At 43.5% G+C, this 18,151-nt stretch overlaps 2 protein-coding genes and 1 long non-coding RNA gene across 6 annotated transcripts in view; 2 read left to right on the top strand and 1 right to left on the bottom strand.

Annotated features, from left to right (window-relative positions):
* LIN9 (lin-9 DREAM MuvB core complex component) overlaps window positions 1-9,632 on the top strand; it is a 41,147-nt gene extending 31,515 nt beyond the window's left edge. Inside the window, exons 10-14 of one of the 4 annotated variants that reach the window (XM_075042522.1) lie at window positions 2,196-2,276; window positions 5,701-5,826; window positions 6,197-6,379; window positions 6,490-6,587; window positions 7,959-9,632. In XM_075042522.1, the coding sequence (XP_074898623.1) occupies window positions 2,196-2,276; window positions 5,701-5,826; window positions 6,197-6,379; window positions 6,490-6,587; window positions 7,959-8,064 (594 nt within the window). In that variant the 3' untranslated portion in view covers window positions 8,065-9,632. The remainder of the gene's footprint in view (window positions 1-2,195; window positions 2,277-5,700; window positions 5,827-6,196; window positions 6,380-6,489; window positions 6,588-7,958) is intronic. The other 3 variants (XM_075042521.1, XM_075042524.1, XM_075042523.1) reach the window with 3 other exon arrangements.
* A 2,422-nt stretch (window positions 9,633-12,054) lies between these two features.
* MIXL1 (Mix paired-like homeobox) lies at window positions 12,055-13,694 on the bottom strand. Its single transcript, XM_075042525.1, has 2 exons — window positions 12,741-13,694; window positions 12,055-12,662 (listed from the first exon to the last, which is right to left on the bottom strand). The coding sequence occupies exons 1-2, from the start codon at window positions 13,047-13,049 to the stop codon at window positions 12,198-12,200; spliced, it is 774 nt and encodes a 257-aa protein (XP_074898626.1). The 5' UTR covers window positions 13,050-13,694; the 3' UTR covers window positions 12,055-12,197.
* LOC142037874 (uncharacterized) lies at window positions 12,657-15,330 on the top strand. Its single transcript, XR_012652459.1, has 3 exons — window positions 12,657-12,791; window positions 13,723-14,720; window positions 14,814-15,330. It is a non-coding gene; the product is annotated as an uncharacterized LOC142037874 (long non-coding RNA).
* Window positions 15,331-18,151: the final 2,821 nt, after the last annotated feature.

An 18,151-nucleotide genomic window follows, 5' to 3' on the forward strand; every position in this document is an offset into this window, starting at 1 on the left:
ATCTAAAGTATGAATCTAAACATACTGGTTGGGTTGTTCCTTCATCTCTTTTAATGTGGAAAAGCATTGTACTAAAAACTCATTTCCAGTTTAATGAGAACTATAAATTATAACAGTAAACAGGATGAGTTATGCTGAAAATAGAGCTGTTAGGCAAGAATTTCTCAAGGAAAATAGGGCTGAACTGACTTAAAGCATCCACTGCTGATACTGGCAAATGAAAATGGAATTCTGTTTAATAAAATGTGCCAATGAGAAAAAGTTGGTAGACATCATAGATACATTGACAAGTCAGAGTTTCTTGTAGAAAGAATCAGTTTGTCTTGATCTCTGAAGTGTATCTGGGAATAGGATGAATATAAAGTCCAAGCTCATGAACTGGAGTACTAGAGCCCTGCATCCTCGAATATGTCTGGACATCAAAGTAGATATTAAGCACCAAATACCTTGCAAGTTTTGGGGACAAATAATATATTCTGCATTAAGATGGACACGCACCAGCTTCATGAAGGAGGAGGACTTGGACATGTTAGGCAGTTGCCGGATGATGACAACAGCAGAGCTTGACGAGTAACTTTTTGGCAGCAGTGGCAGATAGTGTACAGTGCTTTCTTTCCTCCCAGGTATTTTTTTGCCAACATGAGCATTTGTGTGGTGTGTTAGAAACTAGATCAGAGAGATAATCCAGCTCACAAGTAACAATTTTAAAACTTTTTTCTCGTGTTTTCTGAATTAATTGTTTTGTCATTATCAGTTCCTTGACTGAGTTCTTCATGTAGCTGCAAAAATGCAAGTGCTGTTCAGCACAGGCATTGGGGAACAGCACAAGGACAGAAATGAGCAGCTAGAATTGGAAGAGCGATAACCTATGCAGTATTGCCTCTGTGCATCTGACCATGGCTTGCCATCTGTTCATAGGATGCATCTGGCAAAGTATTTGTGGTAGAATGAGAAGTATTGATGCTGTTTTACAGGTCTAGTTTATAGGTCTGTTATTTGGAATACTGGCACAGGCTTTCTGTTGCTCACAGTCAGGAAAGATGACAGTGAATGGAAAAAAGATACAGAAAGGGTCACAAAAGTTTAGGAGATGAAGAACCTTTTATGGGAGAGGAGACTGGAAAGGCTCGGGTTGTGATTAGTTTAGTGAAAGAACAGTGGAGAGATGCTTTTACTGTCTCTGAATAAACAGGGATAAATACAAGGAGGGAGAGCCTATATTTAGCTGAAAAACAGCTTTGGCAGAACAAATTACTATGAAGTAAACAAGAATGCATTTAACATGGAAATTCCAAGAAGATTCATAACTAGCTGAAAGAAGTCCTGGAACAATTTTCCATTAGGATTTGGGAGGGCGAGAAACCTGGCTGCATTAAGACTGAACTTGAAAATCAACAAAGACGATTATATATAAGCAGATGTGTGTTGAACTAGGTGTTCCTATTTCTCCAGTCCCACATTCCACTACTAGGATGCTGTTAACCCCTTTGAAATTTATAAAACCTGAAATCTTGGCTCTGTTTACATCAGTAATAAAACTGTTTCTGGTTGTAGTGGAGCTAGGATTTCTCTCGGGGCCCTAGAGAGTATGAATAGTTTTAGGAGTGATGTGTGTGTTGAGAGCATTCCCAGTGATTTCTACCTCAGCCTGCTAGGTCCCAAGGGCAGCAGAAACAGGGGATTCCCATTATGAAAGAGGGAAATGGAAAGCCCAGAGTTATTCTGTATAAAATAGATCCAACCTGTATACCAGGTTTTACTGCAGGAGTATACACAAAGGGCTAGTGCTCAGTCGAGGACACAGCTGAGAACTGTGTGAAAAAAGGTATGGTAAGGTGAGTGATATTAATTGTACTACATGATGATAACACCCTTCGCTTCCCTTCAGGCTGCAAAAAAAGGAGGTTCTTCAGTCTCTAGCTGGTCATAAATTATATTAGTCTTACTATAGAGAATTTGGGCTGATGGATTTTAGCATTCTCCAATCTAGAGCACTTGAAAATGCTTTAAAAATCTCTGGAAAATCCACCATTTAATTTTAATTAATTTTTATTTCTGCATCTTAACTTGATGAACAACTGAGAAATGTATTTTAAAATTATGAAAGAAACACACATTTTATTATCTTGATTTTCTATGGCATTTCAAAACTGCTTAAGGACCTATTCATTCTAAAAATAGTTCCTTTGTTTTAGACCAGGTTATCGAAAATCCTTATGATCAAGAAGGAACACATCAAACAATTGAGAGAGATGAATACAGAAGCAGAAAAGCTGGTGAGAATGTTCTCTTCAGTTCTTAAAACAGGATATGCTTTAACAGCTAATGCAAATAGATACAATTAAAACTAGAGTCTAGATAAAATCTGTATTTTATCACTTTCTATAACGTGAGATTTTTTGATTATTTTTTTAAAGACAAGTCAGAGAGGTCGGTTGTTTCAAATATGATTCTCCTTTGAAAGCATTATGCTTTGGAAACTGATTAATGTTAACATCAAGATAGCCTATGTCACTTGACACATGAAGTAAGGAAATACTATGTATTTTGAGAATCTCGGGTACAAGTTTATATGGTAAGACATCGTAATTTTATTTTGTGGATGGTAGGTACTTATTTATTTAGCTTTCTGGCTAAAACAATAACTCAGTTCAGAGTTTTTCTATATAAAGCTCTGAGTGCCCTTAACCAGCATTTAAAATCACAGTACCAGAGCAGCTACAGCATAATTAGCAGCAGCAGAATATTTTTTCTTGCTAGGCTTTATCTAATCATCAGTCAGTAAATCAAAATGATAAGAGTGCCTCTTCTACCAGCCATGGCTATCAATCAACTTGAAAGTGGAAAGCTATCAGTCTCAACCTTCTGCTAGCGTCCATTCAGACAGTTGTCTCTACAACGTACAGACAGAAGGCTAAAGGTTTGTGGAGAGGAAGAGGAGTCCTTTTTATTTCTTGAAACCAAAAAGCTGATTTTTTTCCCATGTAAAATATTTGAATGTTGAAGGATTTTATTTATTGTGGTACAATTTCTGTCTTTGTCCCTTCAGTGATAATGTGTGCATGTGCATTCTGTTGTTCTGCTTCCTACTGCCCCATCCCCACATCTCTGTAATTTTCTTCTTTTGTGCTGTGATGCTGCTCTTCAAAACTGCGTTATCATTTCAGTCACTGTTATTTTTTCCTGTGCAACAAATGTTTTCTCTTTTAATTTTGCCTATTAATAATTAAAATAGATGCAAAAAGAATCAAGATTAAAACATACTATTGCAACCTGTAACAGATACTGAAAAATTACCAACTCTTCTTAAAACAAACTAAAAAACTTCCTGTTTTTACTGAGATATTAGTATTTTTGCATAGATAAAGAAATCCATAGAAATGACAGTAGCCTTTCTCTGACAAAAAATCCAGATATTAACATGTCACTTGGCTACTAAGTCATAAATTAACTGTATTGTTATTTTCCTTGATGTTCTTATTCCACAAAATTGAAAGAGCAAAAAAGCAATGGGGAGGAAGAGGGTTTAGAAATAAACATTAAATTTGATGTATTTTAGTTCAGTTGTAGCCTAGATAAGGACTTTGAGATACCTTTGAAATTCTTCCTTGTGCTGTTTCCTTTTTAAACCAGCAATCATAATGCAACCTCCGTTACTGTTCAAGGCTGTCCTGATAAAAATAGAGGACATGATACCTTTCTATTGGGCCATATTCTTAGGCTGTCTTCTAACCTTCTTTGTCCCTTGGCAATCCCATCTACGTTTGTGTTACTGAGTATATGTTGTTTCTCTTTTAAAACGTATTTTCTCTGAACAAGAATCTTGTTTCGGTACCAATCCACTTGAACATCAAGAACATACCTGAACATTAATAAAATAGAATCCTTTGAGTTTGTTCAGGTATAGTTTAATTGTCAGACTTCGATAATAATTCATACAATTGTGATTTGATAATTGTTAGAGTAACACCACTGTTTGGTTTAAAGCAATCCTTTCATGGAAACCTTTTTTTTTTAATGACTGATCCAATATAGAAATAAACAGAACTGACCAAAATCAGAACTGGTGCTGAATGTAGTCCATTGTTATCTGGCAATAATAATGAATTTACATGAAACAGGGGATGCCTTCAGAGCAGCTGTTAAATATGTGCAACTGCACATTTTCTATTTAATTTTTCTGAAAGGACAGCTTATTAAAAGTTAAGCATCTTGACATCACTATACTCATCTTGGTTGCAGGCTATGAACAAGTTACCATATACATAAAACAGTGAACACACTTCTGATAGCCATTTGGATAAACAAATCTAAATAAAAAGGATGGCTAGTTCATTTTTTCACTTGACCTGTGATAAAGACAAGGTAAGGGTGATGCTGGTTGTTCCAGAGAAGCATGCTCAGTGAGAGAGGTGTTATCTGCTTCCATCTACTGAAAGCCATCCATCTTTTGTCTGCCAGTTCAGCTGTTTGTCAGTGTTTCCAGATCTTGGATTGCTCCTGGATCAGAAATAGTCCTGGTGCTGAGAAATATTTCTTTTATCATCACTAGCATGCAGCTTTTCCTCTCTGATGGGGAATTCACAATTGTGTGCAGCTTTCACAGCTAACCTGGAGCTTTAGGTGGGCTGGTCACTGAAGAAGGTCAGAAAGTTACAATTTTTTCCTTACATTCTAGAGCTGGAGGAAGTATGTCAAATTTATGCTGGTTTCCAGTTTGCTCTTAGGTGAATTCTGAAGTTATGGTGTTAGTTTAAAGCCCTGTTAATCTGATATTCAGATTTGTAAATCCCCGCAGATTATTTCAGTGATTAACTTTAATGGGGAACTTTGAACTGAACTGATAATGGAAACCTTGATTTTGAGTTTTTGACCTGGATCCTTCTGATGAAGGCTCTTGACTTTGCAATTTGCTTTATCTTCTGCTGTAAATTCTATAGCTACAGATTTAAACATATGAGGGACCTGTATCTCAGATTTGTGGCTGAGAAGCAGTGGAAATGGATCCAGCTTATCTTGCAAAAGGCCATTTGTGGAGGAAATTTTATAATATATTGTATGTTTTGTTTCAGTTTCATAAATATCACCCAAACAGTGTCAAGACACATTCTGAAAACAGTGTAAGAAAAAAGTACTGTATTCTGGTATTTATTTCTGTGGAGAATTGTGCTTACCCAAAACACTTACGTTACCAAATATAAGCTCTAGTAACCTTATTTTTTGGCAGAACTGTTAGCTGTAACAGAAGGTACGTAGCACTGAGTCATCCTCAAGTGACCACTAACTTACTAGACAACTGTGCCTCCCATCCTGCAGCAGAGGTGGTCGTGGCCATATTGTCCTATACTGCTCTCCTATTGACAGGATAGTTTTCTGTTCATACAGTAGAGAGAAGCCATACCCAACTACTGGAGAAATAAGCAGGTCAGACCACAGTCATCTTCTGTAGCGTTTCCCACCACAGATTGTCATAGCACTTTATGAAGAGAATGAAAGCATGGTAGTTATTACACAGTTGTCACTTGGAGTTTTAAATAGTGATACTGTGTTTTAATATTTTGTATGTTAACATTTTTCTATTAAACACTGGGATTCCAAATATGTCAGTATTATTTTCAAGTGAAAATTCCTTTTGATGAATTCAAAAGATATAAATGTACAGTATTGCATTAACTTTAATATCCTTTGTCTTTTCCACAGAAATCCTATTCTATGCCAATAGGCATTGAGTTTCAGAGGAGATATGCAACTATTGTCCTAGATCTAGAACAACTAAACAAAGACTTAAATAAAGTTTTGCATAAAGTTCAACAGTATTGTTATGAGGTAAGATTTTGCTGGAATCTGTATATACCTGTTGGCTTTGCTTAACCTAAGTACAAAAAAAATTAGAATTTTCTGGGAATAGGGTGTAGGTGGGGGTCACTTTGAAGTGAAACTAGTAGTAGCTGCATTGGATTCCTTCTCTCTCTGTCTCTCCCTTTATCTGTCTGTCTCTGTTTCTTTTACCAGAAAGCAGACACTTTTGCTGATGCCAGTGGCCGGTTTTGAAATAGACATACATGTACATAAATGAAGAAAAAATACTGTGTACTGTGTACCTGTGAACTCTCTTTGAAATCATCTGTCATTTCACACATACACTAAATGCAAAGGAGGTCTTTATTCTTAATTTCTCTTCGTTATATCTATGCAGCTTGCTCCTGACCAAGGCCTCCAGCCTGCCGACCAGCCAACAGATCTGAGGCGTAGGTGTGAAGAGGAGGCTCAGGAGATCGTCAGGCAAGCAAATTCCTTGACAACAGGACAGCTTTGTGTTGAGAGTGAAAATTTAACTGATCTTATCTCTAGACTTACAGCAATATTACTGCAAATTAAGGTAAAATGTTTGCAAAAAATAGTTTCTACAATAAAATACGTAGTATTAAAGCTCTGTCAGTTTCTTTGTGCTGAACTGTAAGAACATTTTTTTGTTTTCTTCTCCTACAGTGTCTAGCAGAAGGAGGTGATCTCAATTCCTTTGAATTTAAATCACTAACAGATTCATTAAATGACATTAAGAATTCAATAGACTCCTCAAATATCAGGTATTACTTTTTGAATATTTAATTCTTAATTACACGTTTTGTGCCAGCAAGCAATTCTTACTGTATTTTGGAGATGAACATTGATTATAATTAAGGGTTTTAATCTGGTAACTTTTACTTATAGGAATGAATGGTCCCATTTAAAATGGGACTTCATAAAGGGAGTGTGAAACTAGGAGTTTTCTGTTTGAACCTATCAGTGAAGTAACCTGATCTTAAAAGAAAAAAAAAAAAAAAAAGAGAGAAGAACAAAGTAAGTGCTACATTGATGCAGCAACAACTAGACTTTCTTGCTCTTCAGTCGTTTATGACGGCTAATAAGTTATTGTGGAACATTTTCAGACTTTGAAGTCCCACTAGTAAATATAAGTTCTTTAAACCACAGAACAGTATGATTTTGGTGTTCTTTTTGCATAGTTATTCAACCTCTTGTACGTAAATATCAAAAGCTGGCATAGAGACAATTATAGCTTCTGACCAGCTTCCATCAGCAATATTTTAAACCAAAAAACACACGTATTGTGCCAGATCAAAGGCCCATCTAGTCTAGATGGGCCATTTTTCAACAGTTGTCACAAGCAGGTGCCTGAGGAAGGATTATAAAAATGGCAAGAATGTGGTGATGGCGAGAATGTGGTGATACTTGTCTGGAGTACACTGCAGCCTCCAGCAATTTGTGACCAGGATTTTTTAAATAATTGTAATGCTGCTAAATTACATAATTTAGAAAATATGCCTAAATGCTGCGTATTTCCTTATACCCTCCATGCTCCTATTGCTACATAATAATGGGAGGCTGCACATATGAATTTCTTTTTCTCTTCTTTTTTTTTTTTTTCTTTTTTTGGCAAAGGTAGTAGGATGGCCTTTTAATTTAAAAATAATTATTGAGAAATGCTGGTGTATAGCATTTTTTCATTAGCAAAAACAAAAATAAACCCCAAGCATTAGTGAAACTTCTCTATAATCAACACTGCAAATTGCACGTTGGAATGGATTCAACTAAAGGTGATGTACACTGCGAAGAGGGTGATGTTTCCATTTCACTGTATTTATTTGGGGCATTTTAGCATCTTTTCATAATATTTTTATTTCATTAACTCTGGTCGTGTTAAAAGTCTTCTTTGAAGTACCTGAGTCAGTAACTCTTGATTTCATGCAGCTGTTTCTGCAAATGTTATTCTTACATATGTCTCTATCAAGTTGCATTGGTATGTACTACTGAGTCATCTGAATTTTTGCATTGGCTATGTTTGTACCTTTATTTTCACTGTAGAAATATTCAGACACAGCTCTTAAATATGAGTTTTACTTAAAAAAAAAACCCAACTCTTAAAAAATGTTACTTTTTTTCTTCTTTTCTTCCTGTAGCTGTTTTCAGAACAATGTTGAGATCCATGTTGCACATATTCAAAGTGGTCTGAGCCAGATGGGAAATTTACATGCTTTTGCAGCTAATAACACCAACAGAGACTGAAAACTTTTTCAAGTGTACAGCAAGTAGTTCTGGAAAATCCTCTTCCTTTATATAGGCTTCACCAAATATCCTAACTGCCAGAAGATAAGGGAAAAGAAAACCTCTCAGAAAGGACCCTTTTAAATATATTATATCTGCTTCTTAAGAAAACCAGCATTACTGGCCAGCATTACATTAGATTTCTCCATTTGTTATTCACATACAGTAGTTTTGCTAACTGGTAATCTCTTAGTAATTGCATTTATTATAATAAACTTGAAAACATACTTTCATATAATTTGAACTTAGTTTTTAAAAGCTCAGATTAATTCTGCACACCTTGCTGTTGGCTCTCCTGGTATGTTAGAAGTGATGAAGAGGAAATGGCTCACGTTAGTAGCCACATGGCAGGTCTTTGTTATGTAAAGCTACACTTCTGTGTAGGTGTGGAGGGTTGCCATTTCAGCCTTCAGGTAGCGTGGTGACAACGCAGGCTGAGTGTTCCTGAGCTAAAGAAGCAGCAGCAGGATACAGACAGCAAAGAGAAGCTGTAAACTTGAGGATGTTGGGCAGGTCTGTCGATCAGTCAGTGTCTCGTTGGAACTTTTTAATTTATCATAACTTATAGAAGGAGTCTAATGAAGGAATATAAAAATGTCACTGGTAACTTTTTGGAAGGAGATTGGTTATGGCTTTTTCCCTTCACACGGGGCAAAAGAAGTGTTTTAGTTGGTATTTTATATAAATGACTGGTTAAACATACTGTTTTTCCAAATTTTTTGTTTGTTTTGCACAACTTTTAAATTAGATTACTGGTTATCCAACAATACCCAACATATATAAATATGAAGATTTTTATAATTAAAGATAACCAGTGGGGTAAAAGTGACAACCTGCCTATGAGTACCTTTTGGAATGTTAATCTTGTAAAAAGTGTGTATTGGTTTGTTTAAATAGTCTTGTAAAGCTTCTGTGTAATGAATTGTTTCCAGATACAAATTTTCAGAGATAGCTGTAGAGATGTTTTTGATTCTTTTAGATGCCTCATTAAATGAGGTCTTTTATATGTTAATGTATAAAGAATATGTAAACAGGATTATTTTCAATTTTAAAATTTTGTATAGTTTAAAGATGCTTCTGTATTCTGTGTTGGTATTGTGCCACTGCAAAACTTTAGTGCAGAGTTTATATTTAGCTAAACTTGTTCTGTTAATTAAGAGAAATGCATAAATCTTTTATTCTCAATGAAATTTGTAACACTGAATAAATTGACCTATGAGAGTTGATATATTTCACAAAAATGCAAACTTTTTTGCAGATGGTCTCAGGTCATTTTTTTAAGAGAAGTTAATTGCTGAAAATGAAATGTTATGTGGACACGGTGAATAGCTGTTTTAAAAGGTATTTAGAAACTTTACAAGTGATATTACAAAATAATGCTAAACACTAATTTTGCCGAGTTACCCATGGAAATTTACCTCTAATAATGCATTAGAACATTGCAGTGGTCCCTGCAATTGCTTTTGTAATTACGTTACCCATTGTTTTGTGGTGTTACCATCTGTCTGGTAAAGAAGACAGAAAGGTCCGCTCCCACCACCCCTTTCATTTAAACAGAGAAAGGTGCCAAAGCCTAACTTAAGGCACATAGGTTTAGTCTGACAGTAACTAACAGTTAACTCAGGAAAAAGGAACCGTCTCCTCGCACCCCTGTTCTTGTCATCTGCTGCTCATAAAACCCGCTAGCATGCCAGTTCGGGGAGCTGTGCTGCTGAACAGTTTACCCTTCTTGTCGAGTTTTCCGCCTGCATAGCACACTGAGCTCGCTCGCTGCCAGGGGCGGTGGGCGCCCGTGCTAGCACAAGGGAACAGCAAGGACCGCCTTTTCCAGCAGCAGCCCACTGGCTTACGGTACGAACCTCCGTACTCCCTTACGGCTCTGTCAGGACTCTGCTCGCATACTGACGAGTTAAGCATATGCATTGAATGCTTTTCGGGAACAGGACTTCCCGATACAAAACACCAGGCAGTCACAGAGGCTAACTGTGCCCTGTTGATAGCAAGCACCCCAAACTGAGGGAGAGAGACGTTGTAGACGCGGGTAGATACCGCTACCAAGAATGGTATTCAGCAAAGAGGATTTGGGAACCTGCTTTTCATGATAAACTCATTTCTTACTGGATACAGAATACATTGTAATCACAATCACGCTCCAATCTTAACTCTGATTCCATAGGTATGGTGGTTTTTTACATGTGGATTCTTAAATGTGCTCTTTCCAACGTGTTTTGTGTTGAAGTGTTTTTTTTAATCATTGCAAGGTAATGTAACATAACAGGAAGAGAGATAATTTGTGATAAAAGTATCCATGTACTTTCACATGTCATTTGGCTAACACTCATGGGCAACGGGAATGAATATACACGCTGCTTGTCTTCAAGAGGCTGCGTTTCCCCTCAGTTGCCAGTACGTTGGGTCAGAGTTAATGGTGTTGTGTTTTGGTGAAATACAGTAACAGATATGACCATTGCTGCTGAATGTGGCCTAAGCGTAGTAGGAATCTCAAGAACTCACTACAACTACTGTAACTTAAGTCTGCAGGAGTAGAACACTTAAGTTAGTTTGAAGTTTACTGACTCTAAGAAACCAATTTACCCTGCACCCCAAGAAATAATTGTCTCATTTTCTGTCTCCTCCTGTAAGTACTTCTGAGGTCTTCCTGACGCCTAACATAACCCAAGTCCACTTGGGGCAGACAGCATCTGACTTGGGTTGGTTGGTTGGTTTTTGCTTCATGTGTGTTTGGTTGGGGTTTGGTTTTTTTTGTTTGTTTGTTTGTTTGTTTTCCCCCCAAGGACAAGCTCTGGTTTTTGACAGGAGAATATTAATCAGCAGTCCTGCTATGCCACTTAGCCTTACATGCTTGCAGTTCAACCACAGTTCAGCTATCCCAGATCTTGCAAGCACAGGTATGTTATGGGGTGACACTGAGGGATTTTGTGCATTGGTAACCTTTTTTTGTGGGGCGTGATTTCCAATACAGGGTATTTCTGCCACCAGTACCCGGGTGACTACTTCTGTGCTTCTAAACCATGAGAGCCTCATGGCATTCAGGTGCTCTTCCAGAACTGGAGTCTTACACCTTGCTCTGAAGCACAGCTTTGTAGGCAGGAAGAATTGGCCCTATCCTCAAAATACTTATATAGTACTATATCCTTCCTTAATAAATTGACTGAATTACAGGAGAGGCTTCTGTTACTACTGCTTCTGGTGTTCTCAGTGCAGAGCCATTCAGCCTGCTACCCATCATGCAAACAGCTTCTGTGTAGTCCCTAGCATTCAAATTCAAAGCTAAAGCGCCTTTAGAGGGTTCACAAAATACTCCTACTTTTCTGTAGTTTAACATTAACCTTGGCTTAAGTGGCGGAGTCGAGGCTTTTGTCTGAGCAAGACAATGATTTGAAGGTTTGGGTTTTGTATTACTTAGGCCGTAAATTTGCATTTTCATTACGGAATGGGGGTGGTTGCTTAAAGCGGATCTAAAGCAAATACTGACAGAGAAGGTTTAAGGCATTTTTGTAACCTTTCCTTCAGGCCCCCGAGCTCCCTTATTCACACCTGAACTGCAGCATTGGCTCTCCAGGACCTGGGAAGAGAACCTGCAGCTGGGATATCTGCCACCTCTGTTCTCTGCCCCACACCGGCGGCCGAGGTAAGAAACCTTGTCTGTGCCCCAGGTACACACATAAGTAGAGCAAAAACGTAAACCTTTATTTTTACTTTTCCCCCCCCTCGGTCAAAAAATCCCGACAGGCCATCCCCACTCTTCTACCTTTCTAAGGCCAGCCCCCACCCCCAAAACACAGTGGATTTGGTTAGCTTTTTGGCTAGAGAAGGTTAAATAGGAACACAAAACAGGCTCACGGAAATCTTTGAATACCGTGTAAAAAGATGCCCTCCGCTGACGGAGCCGACCCCTATCTTCCTTAAATAAATAGGTAAAATCAGTTACTACCGGATAAAGTGCAACAGTCGCAGAGCAGGGGTGAGGTAGCACGGTACCCGCCGGAGCCGCGGACCCCGGGACGGCGTTTGGCGGGGCAGGACTTCGCACCCAGGCCGGGGGGTCCCGTCCCCGTCCCCGGGGTCGGCGCTCAGAGGGCTCGGAAGGCGCCGAGGGCGTTCTCCTCCCACTCCGAGCCCGACTCCGAGTAGCCGCTGGTGTCCTCGGCGTCCGACACCGGCGAGTACTGCCCGCAGAAGGCGCGGCCCGGCGGGTAGGGACCGGCCGCGCTCCCCACGGCCGCCGCCGGCCCCGCCACGGAGGCGGCCTCGGCCCCGCCGGGCTGGCTGGGCGGGAAGCCCTCGAAGCCGGGACCGGGGGGGAAGGCGGCGGTCGGCGGCCACTCGTAGGGGACCGAGCCCTCCTCCTTGATCCGGACGATCTGGGCCAGGCCGGGGAGGACGCGGCGGGGCCGCTCCGGGGCGCGCAGGGCGGCGAAGCGGGGCGGTGGGAAGCCCGGCGGCGGCGGCGGCTCGGCGGCCGGGGGGGCGGCGGGGCCGGGCCGGGGCGGTCCCCGCTGGCGGCGGGACTTGGCGCGCCGGTTCTGGAACCAGACCTGGGGAGAGAGAGACAGAGGGCGGCGGTGAAGGGCGGCCCCGGAGCGGAGCGGAGCGGCGCGGCCGGCGCCCCTCACCTGGATGCGGGACTCGGGGATCTGCGTGGCGTCGGCCAGCTTCTCCCGCAGGTAGATGTCGGGGTACATGGTGTCCTGGAAGACCAGCTCCAGCGTCTCCAGCTGCGCCGCCGTGAAGCTGGTCCGCTTCCGACGCTGCGAGGCCGCCGGCGCCCCCTCCGACGGCTCCGCCGCCCCCGCGGCCCGGCCCGCCGGGGGAAGCGCCCTGAGGGCGGGCGAGGCCGGGCCGGGCCCGCCGCCCCCCGCCCACCTGCCTGCGGGGAAGGCGGGCGGCTCCGCCGGGGGCTCCCCGAAGCGCAGCGCGGCCATGGTTCAGCGGGCCAGGAGGGGGCCCGGGCCGTCCCGCCGCCCTTTATAGCCGGGGAGGGGGCTCGGCGGGGGGCGGGGGTTCGGCGGGGGGGAGCGGCACGGCCCCGCGGGGAAGGGGGGGGGCGCCGAGGTCCGGGCACCCCGCCGGGCCCCGCACCCCGGGCTCTGCCGGTGGGGTGCCGGCTCGGGGCGTCCCCCGCCTCGCCCGGCCCCGAGGTCTCGGCGGCGGCCGGGGCACCGCAGCCCCACGCGTGCCCGAGGGGGTGGGTGACGACGGCCGGCGGCCCTCGGCTCCCTGCGGGGAACACGGGCGGCGGCCGCCTCGAGTGGGCAAAACGAGCCGGCGCCGGGAGGCTGGCGCCGCGGGTAGGGCCCGGGCCCGGTCCCGGTCCCACATCTGGGTTATTTCCGATACAACATCTGGGCCGATACGGTTACGGAGTTGGCTCCCTCCCTGCCGCCGCCGGCGTGGAGGAGGGTGTTTTCCAGCAGCTGTCCGCTTTGGCGAGGGAGGGATCTCGCCTAGTGTGAGACTCAAAGTAAACAAAAGTTAATCCCTTCCCGCAGCCGCGGCTGCTGTGTTTGCAGCGCTCCGCTGCCAGCTGCGCGCCCGGCCTGCGGCCTCCTGCTGCGCCTGCTGCCGCTGCTGCAAAAACATCTCTCTTCTTTTCAGGGTGCGAGTTAGATCCACCTGGGGAGCCCCAGCAGCTCAGACCGGGCAGAGACAGACGCTGGTGTCATCGCCTTTTCCACCCACTCGTGAATGCCTGCGCGCTCCCGCTCGCGCAGCCCAGGCACTTCTGCGATAACTGGTTCCCAGCTGGAGAGAGTCTCACGCCGAAACGTTACCTGCACGCTCCAACAAGGCTCTATGCCTGACCATCGCCAAAGCACTTCAAAATGGGTTTGCCCCCATTCTGCTTTACAGGACCGTCTCCTACGAAAGAACGGTGCTTTGATCGTTAAAAGCCATTTTTCAAAGTTTTGTTCCTAAAGTGTTTGTACCTCTGTGCTTTTACACGTGTAGCAATCCGGGTGCTCTCGTTAATGAAGTTTCTAGGTCGTTTGTTCCTGAAATCGTGGCCTGTAGTCTGCAGACGGCGGTCAGAAACATGAGACTTGTACAGCGTTCTCAATTAGCTCTGTAACGAGAGGGCATGGTGGTGACAAAGGGCACAGCTGAGTGGTGATCCAGAAAGCATGGGCAGCATTATTTTAGGTTTTTAATAAAAGACTTAGGGAGGGTTGAATTACTCTGCAGATTCTGTGCAGATTTAGAAGATGCCACAGGTGGCAACAAAAGGGAATTACTCCATATTACATTTACATGATAAGTATTTTACTCTATTTTACATCAAATAATATGTGCTGAAAAATACAAGCAGAGGTTTCTTTCTTGTGTAATGCAGAATAGAGATGTGACATCCTTTAGGTTTCTGAAGGATTTAATCCTGCTTTGAGTTATGCCCTTATAGGGATATTGACTTTAGTTTCTAGGATTTGGTGAAGGTGGATTAAGTACGCCAGACAGAGCAGCTTTTTCAGGGAAATGTGTTTCTTCACACATGTACACGTGTTTTTCTTTCAGCAGCTGCAGCCCAGGCTCAAGTAGCTGGTGGCACCGCAGGCCCCCGCTGTTCATCCCCATCCTGCTGCTTTCCCTTTAGCTGAGTGGGTTGCTAATCTGTGTGTGAGTCCACACAGCGTGATCAGGGAACTAATCCAAGTTAACTGTACGGTAACAGCAGAAGTTTTTTTCTCCAGATCTGGGATTCCCTGCCCGTGGGTCACCGGCAGCCCCTGGGATGGCCGTACAAGCGAGAGGGCACTGCAAGGTGGAGCAGGAGGGAAATGAGGGGATCCCGTCTGGGGGTGCTGCTAGGACTGCCGCCACCTGGATCTGATGCTGAGCTGGAGGAGGACAAACCTGAGACAGACTGCCCGGGAGCGTGGTGGTTTTCAGAGTCAGACTTCCCATTAAGATGACTGCTTTATCAATGCATACTGAATACATACTCAGGCAAGAGCGAGTACTGGGAGCTAATAGACCTATTCCCAACTCATAAATCTGGAAATGGGCTGACTCTTTGATCTCTGACTGCTGTGACATCCTTCAGGCCAAAAGCCTTCTCAGTTACCTTGTACTTTACGGTACCAGAGGTGTTCCGTAGCTATCTTGTAACAGCAGCTAACATGCTTCCCCTGATGGGGAAATGAATGGAGATGTTTCCCAGGCCTGAAAGCTTTCATTAAGAGACACACATATAACATTTATAAACCACAGGAGAAAAAAAACAAAAAAAAAGTCTACTTTGTTACAGTGGAAGAAAAATAACTTCTACATACTAAACTTCGTTGCAACAGATATTGTATAGGAGCTTTGTACACGCAGGTTGACACGCTCATTCTGCGACACGGAATCGGAAGCCTGTATTCTGCAGCTCTGTAAAATGGGCAAGGTACACCCATGCCACTGCAACTGAATCATGTGGGCAAAATGGTCCGTGCCCTTAATGCAGCCCAGAATTACACACACGGGGTATGGGGTTCACGCTCAGTCACTGAATTACCCGTCTGCAGAGAATTGCATTTTCCAGCAGACGTTCCTGGCGTTTACCCATGAGTGGCTGCAGGCAGGCCTGGCTGCGCTGCCTGGCTGCACACCTTCGGTGCTGACCTCTGTTTACTTCCACTCTCTCTGCCTCAGTTTCCTTTTGTGGGCTGGCTGGCTAATACCAGCACGTTGATATATCTTGGTGATGAGTCTTCTTCTGTGTACCAGTGGTATGTGCTGGATGCAAAAACAGAGCAATTCCAGGGCAAGACCAGAGCCCAGGAATCGTATTTCCTGTTGCTTAAAGCATTACACGCTAATTTCCTCTGTGGGATCCTGGTGGCCACCCTTCTGTATTGGCTTGGTTTGAAAGGGGTCTAAGGTTGAAGAAAGGCAAGGGGGACAGTGCTGTAATTGTAAAGGAGTGCGTAGTCAGGTGGAGATCAGAGTAGGAGGCTTTTGCCTCCTCCTAGGCAAGCAGGATGGCACGAAAGACAGCTCTTTGCTTTCTTCTGCCAGTTCTCTCCCCTCCCAACGCTGGCACACCTCTCTGCAGCTCCCACAGAGTGTCATCCCACCGATGTGCTAAAAGCAATGCCTGTGCGGTACTGCAGTGTGCCTCCTGCAGCAAGAAAAAAGCACTGTGTCTGGATTCAGCGGAGCTTCGTTTCCCCAACAAGAAGTTTTGCATCCTGCTGTGCCCCTTGTAGTCTGACAAGGAGGTTTCCAATGCCTTGCAGGTGCCAGCATCTGCATGGAGTTATACCTAGGTAAGGGCTGGCAGCATTTAGGAAGGAATTCAGACTTTTGTCCCTCCCTGTTCTGCATACTTGCTTTTATTCCTGTCCTGTCTAGGCACAAAGGGGGATTTTACTTCTTCCCTCGAGATGCAGAAGCTATGACATGTGTCTAGAAGTGGCTTGCTTTTTGAAATTAAGATGACTAAAATTGAGATAGCTATCTCTAAGGGAAGAGCAGACTGCCTTGTGTAGATAACAGAGATTACAGCCTGCTTCAGAGGCTGATTACATTGATCTTCACTATATTTGTCAAGAGAGAAACTCCTTATGCTTTTGTCCATGCTGGGAGCACCTCTGCAGCGAGGTACCTGTGTCCAGGAGACTCTCACAATATGAAATGCACCTGTACCTGCAATGAAAACATGGTTTTAAGCTTCAGGTGGAGAACACGCTATCGTGTCACCGCTGCCAGCTCCAAGAGTCCAGCAAGGATAAGACAGGCACCAAAACACTGGGATTTTGGAGAAGAAGGGGGAGATGGGCCCTGTGCAAGGTTTGCTGGCCTGCTGGCTTTTCAGCCTTTTGCGTATCAAGCTGGGGAGGTTCCCTCAGGCTGTTGAGGGCCACAAAGTCATCTTTTGAAAGTGCAGATTAAGATCCTGCCTTACGTGACTTGAGGAGCTGGGGCTTGGGAAGCATCCCAGAACACATGGCAAGAGTAGGCGGCAGTGTGACATACAGTCGTGTCTTCGCTGCCAAAACAAACGCACCCCTTTAGATAACTAATGCACGTGAGCAGTTCTGCTGCTCAGTCCTGGAGGGGATGAGACACGATGGGTTTTGCCATGCAGTGGTTTGTAACCGCTAGAACAGCCTTTGCTGTTGTCGTGGTTTAACCCCAGCCAACAACTAAGTACCACACAGCCACTCACTCACTTCCCCCTCACCCAGTGGAATGGGGGAGAGAATCGGGAAGAAAAAGGTAAAACTTGTGGGTTGAGATAAGAATGGTTTAATAGAACATAAAGGAAGACACTAATAATGATAATAATAAAATGGCAATACTAATAAAAGGATTGGAATATACAAAACAAGTGATGCACGATGCAATTGCTCACCACCTGCTGACCAATGCCCAGCTAATTCCCAAGCAGCGATCCCCCCTCAGGCCAACTCCCCCCAGTTTACATACTGGGCATGACATCACATGGACCCTTTGGCCAGTTTGGGTCAGGTCTCCTGGCTGTGTGCCCTCTGAACTTCTTGTGCCCCTCCAGCCTTCTTGCTGGCTGGGCATGAGAAGCTGAAAAATCCTTGACTCAGTATGAACACTACTTAGCAACAACTGAAAACATCAGTGTGTTATCAACATTCTTCTCATACTGAACCCAAAACATAACACTATAGCAGCTACTAGAAAGAAAATTAACTCTATCCCAGCTGAAACCAGGACAGCTGTGTTCAAACTCTTCTGGCTTGTCACATCACTTTGTTCCTTCTAAGACTCTGCAGGGAGACAGCTCTTGCACGGTATTTTTTCATTCCAGCAAAGCTTATTATTTTTTTCTTTTTGGTGGCTGTCTTTAACATGAATTCTGTGGTGTCTAAACCCAGGACTGAAGCTTTTAGTAGTGCAAATTTAGCGATTTCTTGTCTCCCTGACTAAACTTGCACAGACTTGGTATCTTGGAGATCTCAATTTCCACATCTGCTTTAACTGAAACTGGCCAACAGGTTCAAAAGCTTATATTAGGAGACTGACCAAAGAAAGAACCAAGGTCACACAAACCTGATTTCATTAACTAAGA

Source organism: Buteo buteo, chromosome 12 (assembly GCF_964188355.1).
Source record: "Buteo buteo chromosome 12, bButBut1.hap1.1, whole genome shotgun sequence".
Classification (NCBI taxonomy): Eukaryota; Metazoa; Chordata; class Aves; order Accipitriformes; family Accipitridae; genus Buteo; species Buteo buteo.